The following is a 15,584-nucleotide window of genomic DNA, read 5'->3' as shown; positions in this document are numbered from 1 at the left end:
AGAGAAGTCCAATTGCCTACCTTGAAGTTCTCCACTCCGACTATAGAGTTCCCTTCTCTGTTCTCGCAGATAGGCGCTCATGCTGATAGCATGGGAGGATGATTCGAACCTACAATGCAATACACAGTACCACATGGTTAAGCCACAAAATGGCATCTAACTAAGTATTCCCAAAAATATTCTACTCTATTGTATTCTGGTATGTATAACATATCCTGGTATATAACAATTATAATTATGGCTTTTTTGGCTGTACCATAATAAAGCCAGGGACAGCTGCCCAAATCTTGGTTTATTTACAATAGTCCTGCTACTGTCCTCTTCAGTAGTATTTGAACCTTGTCCTCATTGCGCATGTCACAAAGAATAATCGTGATCCACCTCTACTTCCTTTTACCTTCAGATCATCATTACTGTCGTTGTTGTCATTGTCATCCTCTGCCAGGATGCCTAGATATACAGCAACAAGTGTACTCTGTAAAGTCTTCTAATTATGCTATTACCCAAATCAAAACCCAACGCTGACTACTGGCTGCCTCAGCAGATATATTGGCTCTTCAGAGCAGTTCTCTTCCTAAATCATTGAGTTAAGAGACAAGGGGATAGGAGCTTCTACAAATGATCAGTGACATCAAAAAAGCAAGACATCATCGGTCTCTTTCTAAATATTCTAAAAACACTGTTTCCAAATGGCTTCTAGTTTTTGTCCTGTGACATAGCACCATATAAAATATTCTCCAGGAATTGTTTACTAAGGTCAGCAACAGAGGAAACAGACTTGTGGTAAAGAATGGGTCTCTAAAAAGCTAAAACAAGGAACACAAAACAAATTAGTCATAAAGAATAGCTTACAGGTAAGAATAAAACCAAGTAACTCTGAAATAGCAAATCTTTTGATGAATAGCCGATTCCATTTTAAATCTGAGACTTTCAAAGACAGGATAAGAAGCTGACAAAAAAAGGAATCCTTCTAAGAGTTTTGCCACTAAAGGGCAACAACATAGGGAGAGAGTAACAGAGTCCATGGGATCGGTAACTAGCAACAAAAAAGGAGCATCATTTTCTTAATCATGTCTCTTTTATCCAGTCCTTGACAAGGAAGATGAATACCAAGATGAGTATCAGCCTGTGAAGGAAATACTTCAGTTACTTGATCTGCTCTCTGCACCCTACCAGGAACTAAGAGGCACAAAGAGCCGGAAGGAAGGCAAAGTGTGCAGTACTTAAAAAGTGCCACCTGCCAGTCAAGTGCAGAAAAGAAGCCACTGACCTCCGAAAAGCATGCTGACAGCTATTGATCAGAGATGGCAAAGGAAAAAACAAACTCTCCAGCAAATACTAAAGAAGCACACATTGTACAATAAGAGAGAACTTACACACAATTAACCTTGGCTAAGGGCAATTAAGGAGGGTAATAAAGTCCTTCACAGATCCGATAGAAACAGATTACAGCTCTCCACAATCTGAGTCCTTTATGACTTGACAGACTTGCTATTCATGAATTCTCTTTATGCTTGCAACAAGTCACAGATTGAGATAATTTTATACTAAAAGAGCCATGAGAGACTCTTCAGTCTCACCTCCTCATTTTATAGCCAAAGGCACTGAGGCATGCTCAGACAGAGACCTACTCAGGCCTGCATGGCTAATTAACAATGGAACCATGTTAAAAGTAAGCAGATCTGTATAACTGTCCATTTCTAGGACAAGGATGAGTTTTATTACTGACCAATAATAATAAATGTATAACAATTAAGTTTTTTTCATGTCTAACAATTAGGGGTTTCCCTTCCCCCCACCCCCACCCCTATACCACAATTTAGCCAATGCTAAATGACTGAATGTGTTTGTACGGTCTGAGGCTGAGATGGTGATGACTGAGAGTATGACCTGTTAGAACCCCAAAGCCTGCTTTCTGCAATGAGCTTAGAAGGGTTAGTGTTTATTGTCAACAAGACACTAACCTGGAGAAAGAGAATGGTAACGGAGAAGAGCCTTGATCAGATGGGCCTGTGGAGCATTTTTTTGAGTGCTAATTGGTTTAGGAGGGGTCAGCCCAATATGGGCATTGCCATGCCCAGCCAAGTAGGCCTACACTGTATTAAAAAGTTGGCTGAGAAACTCAGCGGGAGAGAGCAAATCAGTAAGCAGTGTTATCCTGTTCTTCCATAGTTCCTGCTTCAGTCTCTGCCCTATCTTTTCAATAATGGACTCATGTGGAAGTTGAAGCCAAATAAGCCCTCTCCTCCCAAATCTGCTTTTTGGTCTTAGTGTTCATCACAAAAATAGAAAGTATATAGATCAAAGGGTAAATGGAGCTTTCAAAAAAAGAAGGGCTACGGAGGAAGGAGAAAGAGAAAGAAACAGATTGAGTGGCATCAGAAAAGAAAAGTTATATGCTCCCAAAACAGGAGTACAAGGCTGAAGAGAGAGAAGGGCACTGAAATGACTTAAGCATAGGGAGGGAGGGTGTATACATACATACATACATAATATATACATACATACACATATGTACACATGCATATATGTTTTATGGCTTTTGAAGTTATAATTTATAATCAAGTTGAAAGATTAAGCAAATTTCAAAAGTTTAAAAATTAAGTAAAAAATATGAAATAAAATATATACAATGTGCTTATTTCTTTTAATCTTTTTTTTTCCTTTTTGCAAATAAAATTGTGTGATGGTTTATGAAGATCACCATTCAAATTCAGGGATGAGAACAGAATATGGATATAGCTAAACTCAGGCCATAAGCAAACTGGCCCTTGGCAACTGTAGTTCACGTGTTGTTTTTGATGTCCTTATTTGAGCATCTCTGGGAAAAACAAACATTGTCTCTACAGGCTACTGTGATTTGTTACATTGTGAAAGGCTTTTTAATTTCAACCAGCTGGAGACCGGAACTGGATTCCAGAGTGAGAGTCTTCTCCTTGTTTGTATCCTCACTACCACTTGTTAGCTGTTACTTTACATAATTTACTTAATTTCTCCATACATCAATTTTTTGTCTGTGAGGACTTTAATATTTATAGCACTAAGTAAGGAATAAAGTTTGGTATTGTTGCTACAGTTGCTAAAATTTTGTTAATTCCGAATTAAACTGCTTAATTGGAATAATTTTGATAAATCAATGTGTAAAATCTTGTACATAGAAAGCATTCTATCAGCACCAGCTAGTATTATCAACATCAGTCTTAACTTACAAACTATTAGCTATTGCCAAGAAACAGATACTCTGAGCACATGGCTGTAGAGTTCACTAACATGGTAGTCAGGAAAAAATTAAAACCTTTTGGATTGCCCCATTATTAAGGATCTAACCACATAAAGCCCAATAGTGCATAACTTTATTAACAAAGGTTAATTCTTGGCACTTGGGGCTTTTTCAAGGATGACATATTTCATTTCCTATAAAATTCTTCAGAAACACCTGGGAAGCTTCACTTTCCTTAATCTTGTATAAAAGTCGCCAGAACCCAGCTTGAACAATGTACTCAGTTATAGATAGTCCAACAGTCATTCTGAAACAGCCACTCCACCTGACAGAAGCAACAGAAAACAAAACAGGATACGCTCCCTTACTACAAACTGCTTCAAGGCAGCTTCAGCTAGGAAGTGTGTGGCTGTGGATGACATAGAAGCCCTCCTGCTCAGAGCTGACTCTCCACAGCTTGCTGTCTCTCTGATACTGGTATACTTACTTGAAAAGAGAATTCTTTGGCCTTTGTGGTTTCTTCTTGGCAAAAAAGGCTGCGAACTCCCGTCCAGTGCTAGCATAGCTTAGCTGAGCTGATGGTTCTGATGCAGTACGTGTGTTTTTCATATCCAAGTACTCAGTCAACAGCATCTGTACAATTAGATGAGCAGTTGAATTTACACATGTGCTAATGTACAAATACAATTCTAAAGCCTCATCCCAGACTTCCAGAATATATTCATTCTCCTAGTCAGAGATATAAGGAAAGCTCTATTACAGCTATAAAATCATATACTTGTTAGTAATTCACAAGGAACAGGAGGTTGTGAGCATTGGAACACGCCAAGTAGCATGCTGAGTGAATTAGTAAAAATTCTTCTTTACTCAGCATTTAATCCTCATTATTCCAAAGAACAGCAGCATTAGCAGCAATGGCCTAATATTTAGTGAGGGCTTACTGTGCTCTAGGCAAGGTACTAATCTATTTAGATGTATTAGGTTGTGGGGTTCAGAGAGGTTCCAGAGTTGCAAAGTAGTCCCTTGTGGACTAATGCCAGAGTCCATGCTGTGACCCTTCATTCTGCCAGCACTGTAGATAAGCATGCCAGCAAACCTATCAAGGAATGTCTAGGAAGTGGGGCTAAGAAGTGAGATGCTCCCAACCTGCAAAGACTTACTATGACTGCTATTCACCTTAAAAAGAGGAAAAGAGAAACTGTTTTTGTGATCAACTACTTCCAACAGGTATGACTTATAAAATTCACCATAGAGCCACAATGTAAACACATTCATTAAAAAAATACAAATTTGGAACAGAAAGCACAATAGTTCCTAAGAATACCTAATAAAGATAAAGCAGTTAAACTCATTTCTATCTTAGAAAAACCACCCATGAGTCAAGGGATTGTTTTTCAGAGACTCAAGGTCTCATCTAACTATTTACTCACTCACTGAACATTAAACTCTATTTTAAATATCATCATCGAAAAAGCATTTCTGAAGTCAAATGAGCATTACTTAGTAAGTTTGAAGGTGATGAAGCTTCTTCCACAAACACACACACACTACTCAATACTTGAACATCTGAAATTTTTTAAATATTAGCATTCTTTTGAGTCTCAAATCTATGAAGTCTGAATTTCTATTTTGTACTTGAAGAAGTGGAATTAGTGATAGGTCTTAAAATTGCAAAGGGACCAATTTCACCTGGATTGAGTAACTTTAAATCCTGCATTCATGACTAGGATGCTCAGCAGTGCTGCACAATCAAACTCTTTTTAAGAACAGTCCTACAGGTAGCAATAGCTTCTGTACAATAAAAATGGTACAGGAAAACCATAAAATATTCTAACAGGATGGGAAAATGCTGTACTGATGTGACCATTGGAGTATTATCCAGTAGGTCCATGAAAATATAGTAACAAATATCACCTCTGATAAAGATCACTGAACTATCTGGTATCAGGAAGACACTGAGTTGAGTCTCTATGGAGAGCTCAACTGAGGAACTTGATCAAGCTGTAGATTGTGATAGCTGCTAGTAAGATACTCAGCTGTGATCAAAAGAAAGCTAGAAAACTCAAAAATTATTTAAAAGTCATACAGCATAGAAAGGTTTCTTACCAACTCACTATGTCAATCAAGCTTTGGCCTTAATACCAATATAACAGAGAATGTCTCCTGCTAAAACAAAGTTACACTAAACCAAGTAATTCTTGTAAGGCACTTAATGTCCCAGTATTCAATAACTGGCCTGAACGATAAATCACTGACCAAGGAGGCATAACTAACGGGCATTCCCCAAACCCAGGTATCTTAAGATCAGTGTTCTTTTTCTCCACATCAGTAGCACACCTGAATTATAGCCTTGCAGCACTGTTCGTTGGGCTATTTCTCTCCACCACTTTATCTCTATCTACAAACAGATCCTACTTCCATCTTCTCAACAAAATTTACCTCCAGTCATTATGTGCTATCTATAATCTTTAATTCGTTTTTGTCTTCAAGTTCCAAAGTTTTAAAAGTAGCCTTCACATCTGTTGTTTCTTTTGCCATGATATGGTTTACTGCTGATGTCTCTCACAAATTATATTCTCATGTGTATGAGTGATGCTTGACATTACTTAGTACAGTCATATTTCACTGAAAGAAACAACTTTGCTAAAACTTAAATCATTTTCAGATACAAATAGCTATTCCTTCTGCTGACTTTTTATTTTTACAGACTTTTTTATCACCTGTCTCTGGGTTTAAATGCCGGACTGCTTTAATAATTTTTAATTATAATATAATTAAATAATTTTCACCTTCCATTTCCTCCCTCTAACATTTCCTAGGCACCCCCATGTTCTCTATATGAATTTGAATATTATATAATGATATATATTCCTGAATCTTCAAATACAACCTGCTCAATCAATATTATGTTAGCTGTGTGTATATGTGTATATGTATATGCAAAGTATGTGTGTGTGTGCACACACGAGTGTGATTATGGAGCTGATAATTAGACCGACCCAACTACCCAGGGCTAGTAAAATCACAAATCTCAGAGGAGATTCTATTTACTAAATTCTATTTACTAAAGCAGCATAATCCCTAACTACATTCTAAATATTTATCCTTTTTTCCCACTAGTGTAGGAAAAAGTGTAGTTCTGATCTCTCATCACAGTAATTTCTCTTTGCAACAAATGGGGATCATTACAGAAAGCCGTAACTGATCCAAATGTAGAGAACAAGAGATTGTGTGATGCCCAGCCCCAACTGATACATCTAAAACACAGTTCCTGCACCTTGAACTGTCTTTTGATACACTCTCACATGCTTTCATCTATTAATGAGTCTGTCTTACCTCTTTATTTGTTTACCCATTCCTGTCTCCTCTGACAGCTTAGTTCATCAATTCTCTCCTTCTCTTACTATTCCAGTACTGCCAAACATAACTGACAGATCATCCAACAATCTGGCTTCAAAATATATTTCCTTTGAATTGTACTTTATTCCCCCAGTCTACTTATTTCAATTCCAGTCATGTCCACCTACTTCAATTCTTCCCTGGATATATACATGCCTTACTGTTTCTGGAATCCTAGTCTAGATCACCCTGGCTCTAATCAACAAATCCTTCTGAGAGTAGTGCCAATGTATTCTCTTTGGCAACTCCTTTTCAGGAGACTCTCAGTCAGCTAATCCCTTTTCTGAATCCCAAAAGCACCATTTTCCACATTGTTAAGTAAGTAGCCACCAAAAATTCCATAATATTGTTAGCCCTTAATTTATATGGCTCTTAAAGCATTATATTTCTTTATTTCTACTATAGACTCATGCAACAAACAGCACTATTTATACATTGAATTTAGGTATAAAAAAATAGTAATACATAGGTTGCTATACATGAGCTGAAAAGTAGGAAGCATAGACAGTGTACAAAGCAGTCCTCAATACACAAATATGTAAGACAAGTAAAATCCAAAAGGAATAGGCATGATCTGAACCACAGGCTAAATGGCTGTAGCATTAGTTTGCTCCATTGTGTTTTACTGTGTTTCCAATCCCATTTATTGTATATATATATATATGTGTATGCAGATATAGATATAGATATACATATTGTGTATGTGAACTAGCTAGAAAGCAGATTGATTTAAACCAAATAACATTTTCTTTTGATCACAAAATCAGGAAAGGTACATTTTTAAATATCTCAAAAAAGAATATCTAGCCTTTAATCCCAGCAGATGCCTAGAAAGTAAAACATAACTAGTAGCATGGAATACAGCTCATTGGCAGAATGTGTCCAATCCCAAGCATCAAAAATTAAAATGAAATAATAAAATTACAGAATTTCCTGATGATTCTGTATCTTGGTAGGCAATGAATCGTTTATTCTAAATTGCATACACATACTTTAAGTACATACCCATAAATCCAAATTTCTATTTTATCAAAGCCATATGAGATCAGAACATATAAGATCTGGAACAAAGATCATTACATTTAACATAAAATGCATCCATCCAACAAAATCAATACAAGATAATCCCACATTCCTCAGGTTCCAGACCCCTTCTTACTTCAGGCACTAATATCCTTTGTAATTTTAAATAGCAATAATAACTTTTTATTGATCTAGAATTCAAAAGCAAAGTGGAAGTTTATGGGTATTTTGCATTTAACTTATAAGGCTTTAATGTGTCAAACTGAAGAGAACAAACACAAAGACACAGTTGGAAAGAACATTGAAATCTATATATCTTCAAATGATACCATGACTCTCTATATTTTTTGAAGCCCTGGAATGCTGAGTGGCTCCCTCCACAAAGCAAAGATACACACAGTTGTAAAGAATATAGAATTTAAGCTGGACGGTGGTGGCACACGTCTTTAATCCCAGCACACAGGAGGCAGAGGCAAGCAGATCTCTGTGAGTTCGAGGCCAGCCTGGTCTATAGAGTGAGATCCAGGACAGGAAAATATATATATATATATATATATATATATATATATAATATGTACACATAGAAATTAAGGTAGGCAATTCTGCTACTGTACTATCAGCAGTTGCTACAGTGTTGGTAGCAATTGTTGTTAGGAATCCCATGATGTAAAGGCAGCAGTGAAATTCTGAGACTTAAAAATTGCTGAAACATTGGTAATATACTGAATGACTCCTCACTCATCGTTTAATCTTATTTATTTAGCATATTGCCTATGGGAAGTTTGTAGTTATGTATGCACAGTTTTCTAAAAGTAAATATGGAATTTTTAGGCTTAAAATTAATATGACTCCACATACAAGGAGAATGCCTTTCTATGTGTGAAGAAAAAAGGCTTTGACATTTCGGCTTCTTGACGTGGTATTATCTCCATCTTCTTTTCAGCGTTCTTTGTGCAGTGATCTTTTTACTTAACTTCTTTTGATCTTATGACAACAACTAACTGTATTTATCTTGCATTAGATGTAAGTGCATAGCACCTTGGTGAATAGGTAAGATTAGTATTAGTCATCAATACGCTCACAGTCAAATGGAAGATAATTCCAAAAGAGGCTACCCAGCCTTTTTCCTAACATTAGGTTGGTGGTAGAAATAAGTATTTCATATTCATATGGTGAGGAAATGAAATATTCAAGAAAATTGCATTTTTAAAAAGCTTTTTGTTTATCTAGCTCATAGTTCAGACATATATGTACACGCTTATTCATATTTTATGTGTATGTATCTACATTGTGTAGATGTATACACTGAAATAATAAATCTCAATAAAAGGACTGTACAGACAGTGATTCCTGCCTTCCAGGAGATTACCGTCTACTTCACTATGGACCCAACTATCTCACTCCAGTTAAAACCTAAACAGCAGCTGTGTCCTGCAGGGTCCCGTCTTCTTTCTTTTACGTTTTGTTTGTTTTGTTTCGTTTTGTTTTTATGGGCTTTTTTAGCCTTCCCTCTGAGTTCAAGCCAAAGTTTTTCTTTGTAACTGATACCTAACATGGCATTACAAGCATGTAGCTACTTGCTAGTAGGTTACCTAAATTGAAAGTATAATCTAAAGGGCAGCTCCTCACTGATGTTCCACATTCACAGATGAGCTCCCCAGGGTACAGCTACAGCACCCATGGTGAAACTTCAGGCTTTCTCAGGTACATTAATTTACTCACATCATGGGAGTACCATTTATTAAATTTCTGCTCCAATGCGATAAGTGCTACCCTAATGACCCCAAAGAGTTAATGCATCTTGGAAAAAAGCCAAAATGCTCTCTGGAGACAGTTTATTCCATTAAGTGCCCAAGACCCGGCATTTTCAATTAGCAGTTTAGTTACTAAAGACTCTTTCATATTGGTTATCTGTAACATGTGACTATTGACACACATTAAAAATTGCTTATAATTCATTCAAAATGAGATCTCAAAAATAACAGGCACAGGCATAGATTCAATTAACATTTATTTTTTGTATCTACAGAATGCTAGGAACTATGGTAAGTACTGTCCTATTGGGGTTTGAGAGGAACATTGGTAATGAAGTTTGAAAGCACTAAGGATATAGCACCTGGATACCGAGATAAAGAGACTCCCTTCTTTAAGGAGTCCACAAAGAAAACCTCAATTGGCTCGTCTAGAATCACGTTCCTAAGTCCCCTGCTCTGAATATATATATGCTTATTGTCCCACTAAAATGGTCTTACAGGTGCCTATATCCTTCTGTTCCTGTAAGAACCAGTCATGTCCCACTCTGTGCATAAACCCTTTACTGTACCTTTAAGTTCTTCCAGGATTGCCAGCAACCACCACAGATGTTTTTCCAGACCTGGCATTTAACCATAAACACCTGGATATTTAACTTTTATTCATCACATAAACTCCTTATATAACTTGATGAGAAGGCACTTTGCCTAAAACCCTGTATTACCAGAATTTCTCAAATAAAGCTCAAATACCCTTTCTAAATTATAACTTACACCCAAAAGAAATCACTCATTTCTGGACTTCATATACGCTTGCTTTTTCTAGAAAGATTCTACCTCAAAAATAAAATTTTAGATCTGTAATAGGTATATTATAATTATATGCTATTTCTACTTAAGTTGTGCATTTATTCAAAACACAAAACTAAATTATTTTATTTATCTGCTACAAATAAAGTTGAAAAATTAAAAGGTTAATCAAATGAGCTACATTGATAGTTTAATTAGTTTACAGTATATAGAAACTCTAGGATCCCAAAATGAAGAACTGATAATTCTACTGTAAAAATTTAATTATTTTAGATGTTTTTTCATCTAACTTTATTTCATTCAAATACTTCATAAAAATTCCACAGTACAAAAATATATGAAGGTTTGAGTATTCTTTAACAGTAGTTACAGCAATATATTTTTAATTTGCCTCTTTTCATATCTGGACTCATTTTACCTATCATCTCTAAATACTAAAAAAAGCAGTGCCCACCCATACATAAAGTACCTTATTAACTGCATGTATTCATCAAAGACACCCTAATTCTGTTACTAAGCGGAGTAAAAACAAACTGTACTTCATAGACAGCATAGGAGCCAATATAACCCTTTCCACTTTGAGTGACTTGCCTCCCAACCTGTATGCATCACCACATACCTCAGTCTATAAATTATAGTACATGTGCCTGTACCAACCATCTTTCCTCCTGAACCTATAACTCAAGGGCAATATCTGAAATACTTGAGCTTTAAAATAGATATATACCTGAATTACTTTTCCAATAATTTGTCCAGTGGTGAAATAGTATAAATTGGAAGAAGGAGAATGATGAAAGTGATCCTATACATTATGAGACTGTATGTTTGTAAACATGAGTTGAGAATACCACATGGAGGAGGGGCTGGGCTAACATTTATACTTCTGCAGAGCACCACACCTCCACGTAATTAGCCTTGGCACCGATCTCCCACTTTGTAATACACTCATACTAGAAAGCAAGTCAGAAAGAAGGAAAAGATAGCAAACTATTTAAATACCAACCATGTTAACGCCAAAGCAATACAGTACAATTCATGTACCTCATGTTCTCTGCTAATTGCTTGAGACATCCTGCTATAGAGAAGGCAGCAACAGTAGCCAGATCCTAGTCTTCTTTAAATGCCAGCTCTTAATAACAAACCCCAAAAAGGTCTTAATTGCATTTACCAGGAGCTCATGAACTTTAAAAGTTGTTAATCAGATTTCCATGTAAATGGAATGACGATTAAAGGTTAAGTACAGGTTTCTGAAATTTCAGAAGTTGAGAATATATTGCCCTTCACAAGGGGAGGGGGGAATATCAGCCTTGACAAGAACTAAACATCTTAATTAAACATGCAAAACTACCATGCTTATTTTTGTATGAAGTTCTATTTCCAAATGTCAAAGTTAATCATGCACTTGACTAAAATGTGGGATAATCTCTCTGCCAGAGAAGAACTGCTGTAGTACTCTTTCCTGAGAAGACATCTGCCGGTCTCCAAACCTTCTCGGCTGTCCCCTTGCTCCTGATCAGAGAAAAACTGCTGTAGTATTCTCTCCTGAGCAGACATCTGCTGATCTCCAAACCTTCTCAGCTGCCCCCTTGCTCCTGATCTTCACCTATGCTACAGGAGACCTGAGAATCGCAGAGAAATGCCATCTACAGCAAGATCTGAATTGCTCTCCATCTGAGAAGTAATCCAAAGCCACAGTTTTTCAATCAATTTTGTTTTATATTTATGTGGCTTGGGAGAAACATGAGGCACTTACCCATAAATTCACTGCACCTGTGTCCCTGGAGTGACATGTTGACAAATGAACATGACATCTCCACAAACTCCAATAAGAATTTATGATTCCTAAAAAGAATATATTTGATCAATTATAGTGTCATCACAGTTGAAAGCAAAACCATGTCTTTGGGGTGCACTTCACAGAATTTCTGAGGGCCTATGTTCTGCAATAGGATAAACGGAATCCTAAGCCCCAGGCTGATGCTCACTCACTCTCTAATACTTCCTCTCCAGTTCTCAATTCTCCAGCTGAAGAGGAAGCAGGTACAACTGATGATGCTGTAATAAGATGAAAAGATTTTGCTCCAGACAAAATAACTACAGGGCTCAAACAATCAGAAAATATTTGCATTATACCATCTAGCCAGGAAAAATAAATATTCCTTAATCCAAGTAAACATTATGAAAAAAAAAAGCCTCAAAAACCCTACTGTCCCTAATTATACTTCAAATTCTCCACTTGCATTTCTAAAAGTTTGAAAAAATTCTGTGTTTGCTCAACACAAATGACCCACAACACTACTTTGTTTATTTTACAAAGTTTGAGTTCTTAGCACTGCTGTTGAAGCTACAGGTACCACTACCCTTAGAATTCTTTCTGGTGTCTCTATTTCTGGTACCTACTATTATGATTAAATTTGCCACAGAACAAAACAAAGCACTTGAGTTTTAGAGAAATCCCTAAATGACAAAGTACTGCATGGTTATGTAAGGGCAAGATTACATATACAGTTAAGAAGGGAGCTTAAGAAGAAAAAAAATGAGGTAGTGGGAAAAGGAATAATTCTTAGATGACTACCTTTCTTGGAAAATGCCTCTATTAGACTAGAGATGTCCTTAACAGAGTCTTTGGTTACAACTCAAGAACAGTGAGATGCACCAACTTTAATGGAGAGGTTCCCTCTTCCAGAGAACATTCTTGGGGAGTTTTATTTTTGACGATTCAATCCCACAAATGTCAATAAAGCTTTGAGATGCAATTCACTGACAGAAGCCCCCCACCCCAATGTGAATTCTATGCAGGAGGATATGGATGCTCTGGGCTGCCACACAAACCCTTACTAGATCCTTTCTGTAACAACAGCAGCTAGAATGGCTGTGGATCAGAGTTGCGAGATTAGTCTACATACAGAATTTCTCAATAGAGAAGTCTCACATTCTCTTTATATGAGCCCAAAGGATAAAAGGGCTTCCATATCCATTCTCTTCCCTTCTCCTCTCCTCATACAACCTCTGCTCTGTGTGTGTGTGTGTGTGTGTGAGATCTAACAATAGTTTTTCATAGAAGAAATCTACAAGCTTGGCATTTTTTTTTTCTATAAAATCAGGTTTACCCAACAAAATAGATAATCAGGACAGGTTTTCAATTAAGGAAAGGAGGGAGAGAGGAAAAGAAAGCTGTAGGGAACATAAGTTTTCAAGGAATTGGTCTTTTAAAACAACTTCTTGGGGCAGGTTGGGCCCCCCTGCCCTCCACAGTGGTGGTGCATGCCTTTAATCCCAGCACTTGGGAGGCAGAGGCAGGAAGATCTCTGTGAGTGGAGGACAGCCTGGTCTACAGATTGAGTTCCAGGACAGTCAAGACTGTTATATAGAGAAACCTTGTCTCAGCAAACCTAAATAAATAAATAAATAAATAAATAAATAAATAAATAAATAATAAGAAACTCTTAATAATCAATCATCACTACAATATGTACAACAACAAGGCCTCTAATCAGACTAGCAAGTTGCTGTCTCACCAAATCAAGTCACTTTACAGATTCTTACTAATTTAAAAAAAAAAAATTGCATTTCCCTCGAAGTCAATTTCATTCTCCTTTCATGACCCAACACAAATATCAACCTTTCACTGGTATTTCTGTTCATTCTGTAACACATATCCAAGGTAGGGAAGGTAGCATACTAGGTTATGAGCTCACACAAATGAAGTTCTTGGCACTCTGCAGGGCTCTTCTATTCCAAAGAATTATGACATTTTGTTTCTCTGTTCACTTACATAAATAATCATGCAACAACACACCCAAAGTACCACCCCACCAGTAGATTCCAGCCAGTAACTTGGAGCTCATCTCTATTCTCTATTTCCTGTGGCTTATTCCTATAATTCCATTTATTGATAGAAATAGTACTCATGAATGTTTTCTATGAACTAGGCACTTCCATTTGTCACTATATGCTAGGTTGAGTTGATTCAGATCTACAAATCACCTATTATATGCCTCATCTTGGGCTCTAAGATAGCTGGCTCCATAGTAGCACTAGCTGTTGCATAACTGTAAGCTATATGAATTTGGAAAGTCGCATCTACCATTCAGTTCAAAATGACTACCCATACTATTTATAGGGGCTAGTGGAGCTTCATTCACACAGTCACCTACGGTTGCTGGCACATCCAACAGCAGTTACTAACTACCCAATCTACCGAAGTAGCTCATCTGAAGTTCCCCTCCTGTCTAAGCCTCCCTGATAATCTGATCATATGAATATAAACTATAACTCTATGCAAAAGGTAACAGTTTATCAGACTGGAGACAAACTTTCGCGCTATGTAGATACTGTTATTGGCCAGTTTGTTGGCTTTGTTACAACTATTCTTTCTTCTGAGCCCATTAAACATTAATGCAAAACTTTTCCAGCTACATGTTGGCTCCAGTAGAATCTGGTGAGGCATTTAAATATGATGATTCTACAGTTGAGTTCTAATAACATACAAGCAGAAATTAAGACAGTGCAGAGCTGGGAGTAGTGCCCACTTCCTTTACGTTTACTTTATACTGGTAAAACTACCTTTGAATAAGGGCTCATGGATAAAGACAGAATGTTCCTTAATTGGGTATAGAAAGTATAACACAAGGACATTCTGACTTAGACCAAGACAAAACTGAAACAGACTAGCCCCCATAATTTGTTTCTTACATTGTACATTCTCAGAGGCTAAAGCTATTAAGATCTATAGCTCTCAAATTAAAAAATAATGTTAGCTTATGATTTGGCATATGAAGGCCAAGCTAAGAGCTAAACTGTTTTATATTGCATAAAATTCTGTTACTTTTAATGTTTAACACATCACTACCACTATAGATAGATTTGATTTTAAGTCAAAATAGCAGTGATTTATTTGTGAGCTTCCAATTTTCTATATCTCAGACACAGTTGTAAAACGAGAGTTAGCACTTAATCTATTCAGACAACCACTAACACAGCCATACCCAGGAGTAACAACTCACTTCTATATCTACCACTCTAACTTTCAGATTCCTCAGCTCTGGAATAGCTCTCAACGTAGCCCAGACTCACTGCAATAAAAAGGTTCTATAAGGAACAAATATGGAAACTAAAAGTACGTTTTCTTATATGTCACATATTGCTACCTTAGAAATATGTTCTGTTCCAAGAGGGGGTTTTAATCTTTCATAACCTTCAGCTCACAAAAAACAGGAGGACTACTAAAATGAAACAAATTTAAAATGTAATAAAAACTAAAATGGTTGTTTAAGTGTGGGAAAATTTCCAGTTTGAAACAACATTTCCATTATCTCTTAGAAACTGAATATTCAGAGACTTTACAGTGGTTACAAGTGAGTAACAGCAGAAATGTAATA

At 36.6% G+C, this 15,584-nt stretch overlaps 1 protein-coding gene across 4 annotated transcripts in view; it reads right to left on the bottom strand.

The window, feature by feature from the left end:
* Exoc4 (exocyst complex component 4) overlaps positions 1 to 15,584 on the bottom strand; it is a 768,512-nt gene that overhangs the window by 550,534 nt on the left and 202,394 nt on the right. For all 4 annotated transcript variants that reach the window (XM_052721855.1, XM_052721857.1, XM_052721858.1 and 1 more), the window contains exons 8-9: positions 3,708 to 3,853; positions 21 to 109 (exon numbers count right to left, since the gene is read on the bottom strand). In XM_052721855.1, the coding sequence (XP_052577815.1) occupies positions 21 to 109; positions 3,708 to 3,853 (235 nt within the window). The remainder of the gene's footprint in view (positions 1 to 20; positions 110 to 3,707; positions 3,854 to 15,584) is intronic.

Source organism: Peromyscus californicus, unplaced genomic scaffold (assembly GCF_007827085.1).
Source record: "Peromyscus californicus insignis strain IS unplaced genomic scaffold, ASM782708v3 Scaffold_6__1_contigs__length_162567912, whole genome shotgun sequence".
Lineage (NCBI taxonomy): Eukaryota > Metazoa > Chordata > Mammalia > Rodentia > Cricetidae > Peromyscus > Peromyscus californicus.
The sequence above is the reverse complement of the archived record's forward strand: the minus strand, read 5'-3'. Positions and strand labels throughout refer to the sequence as shown.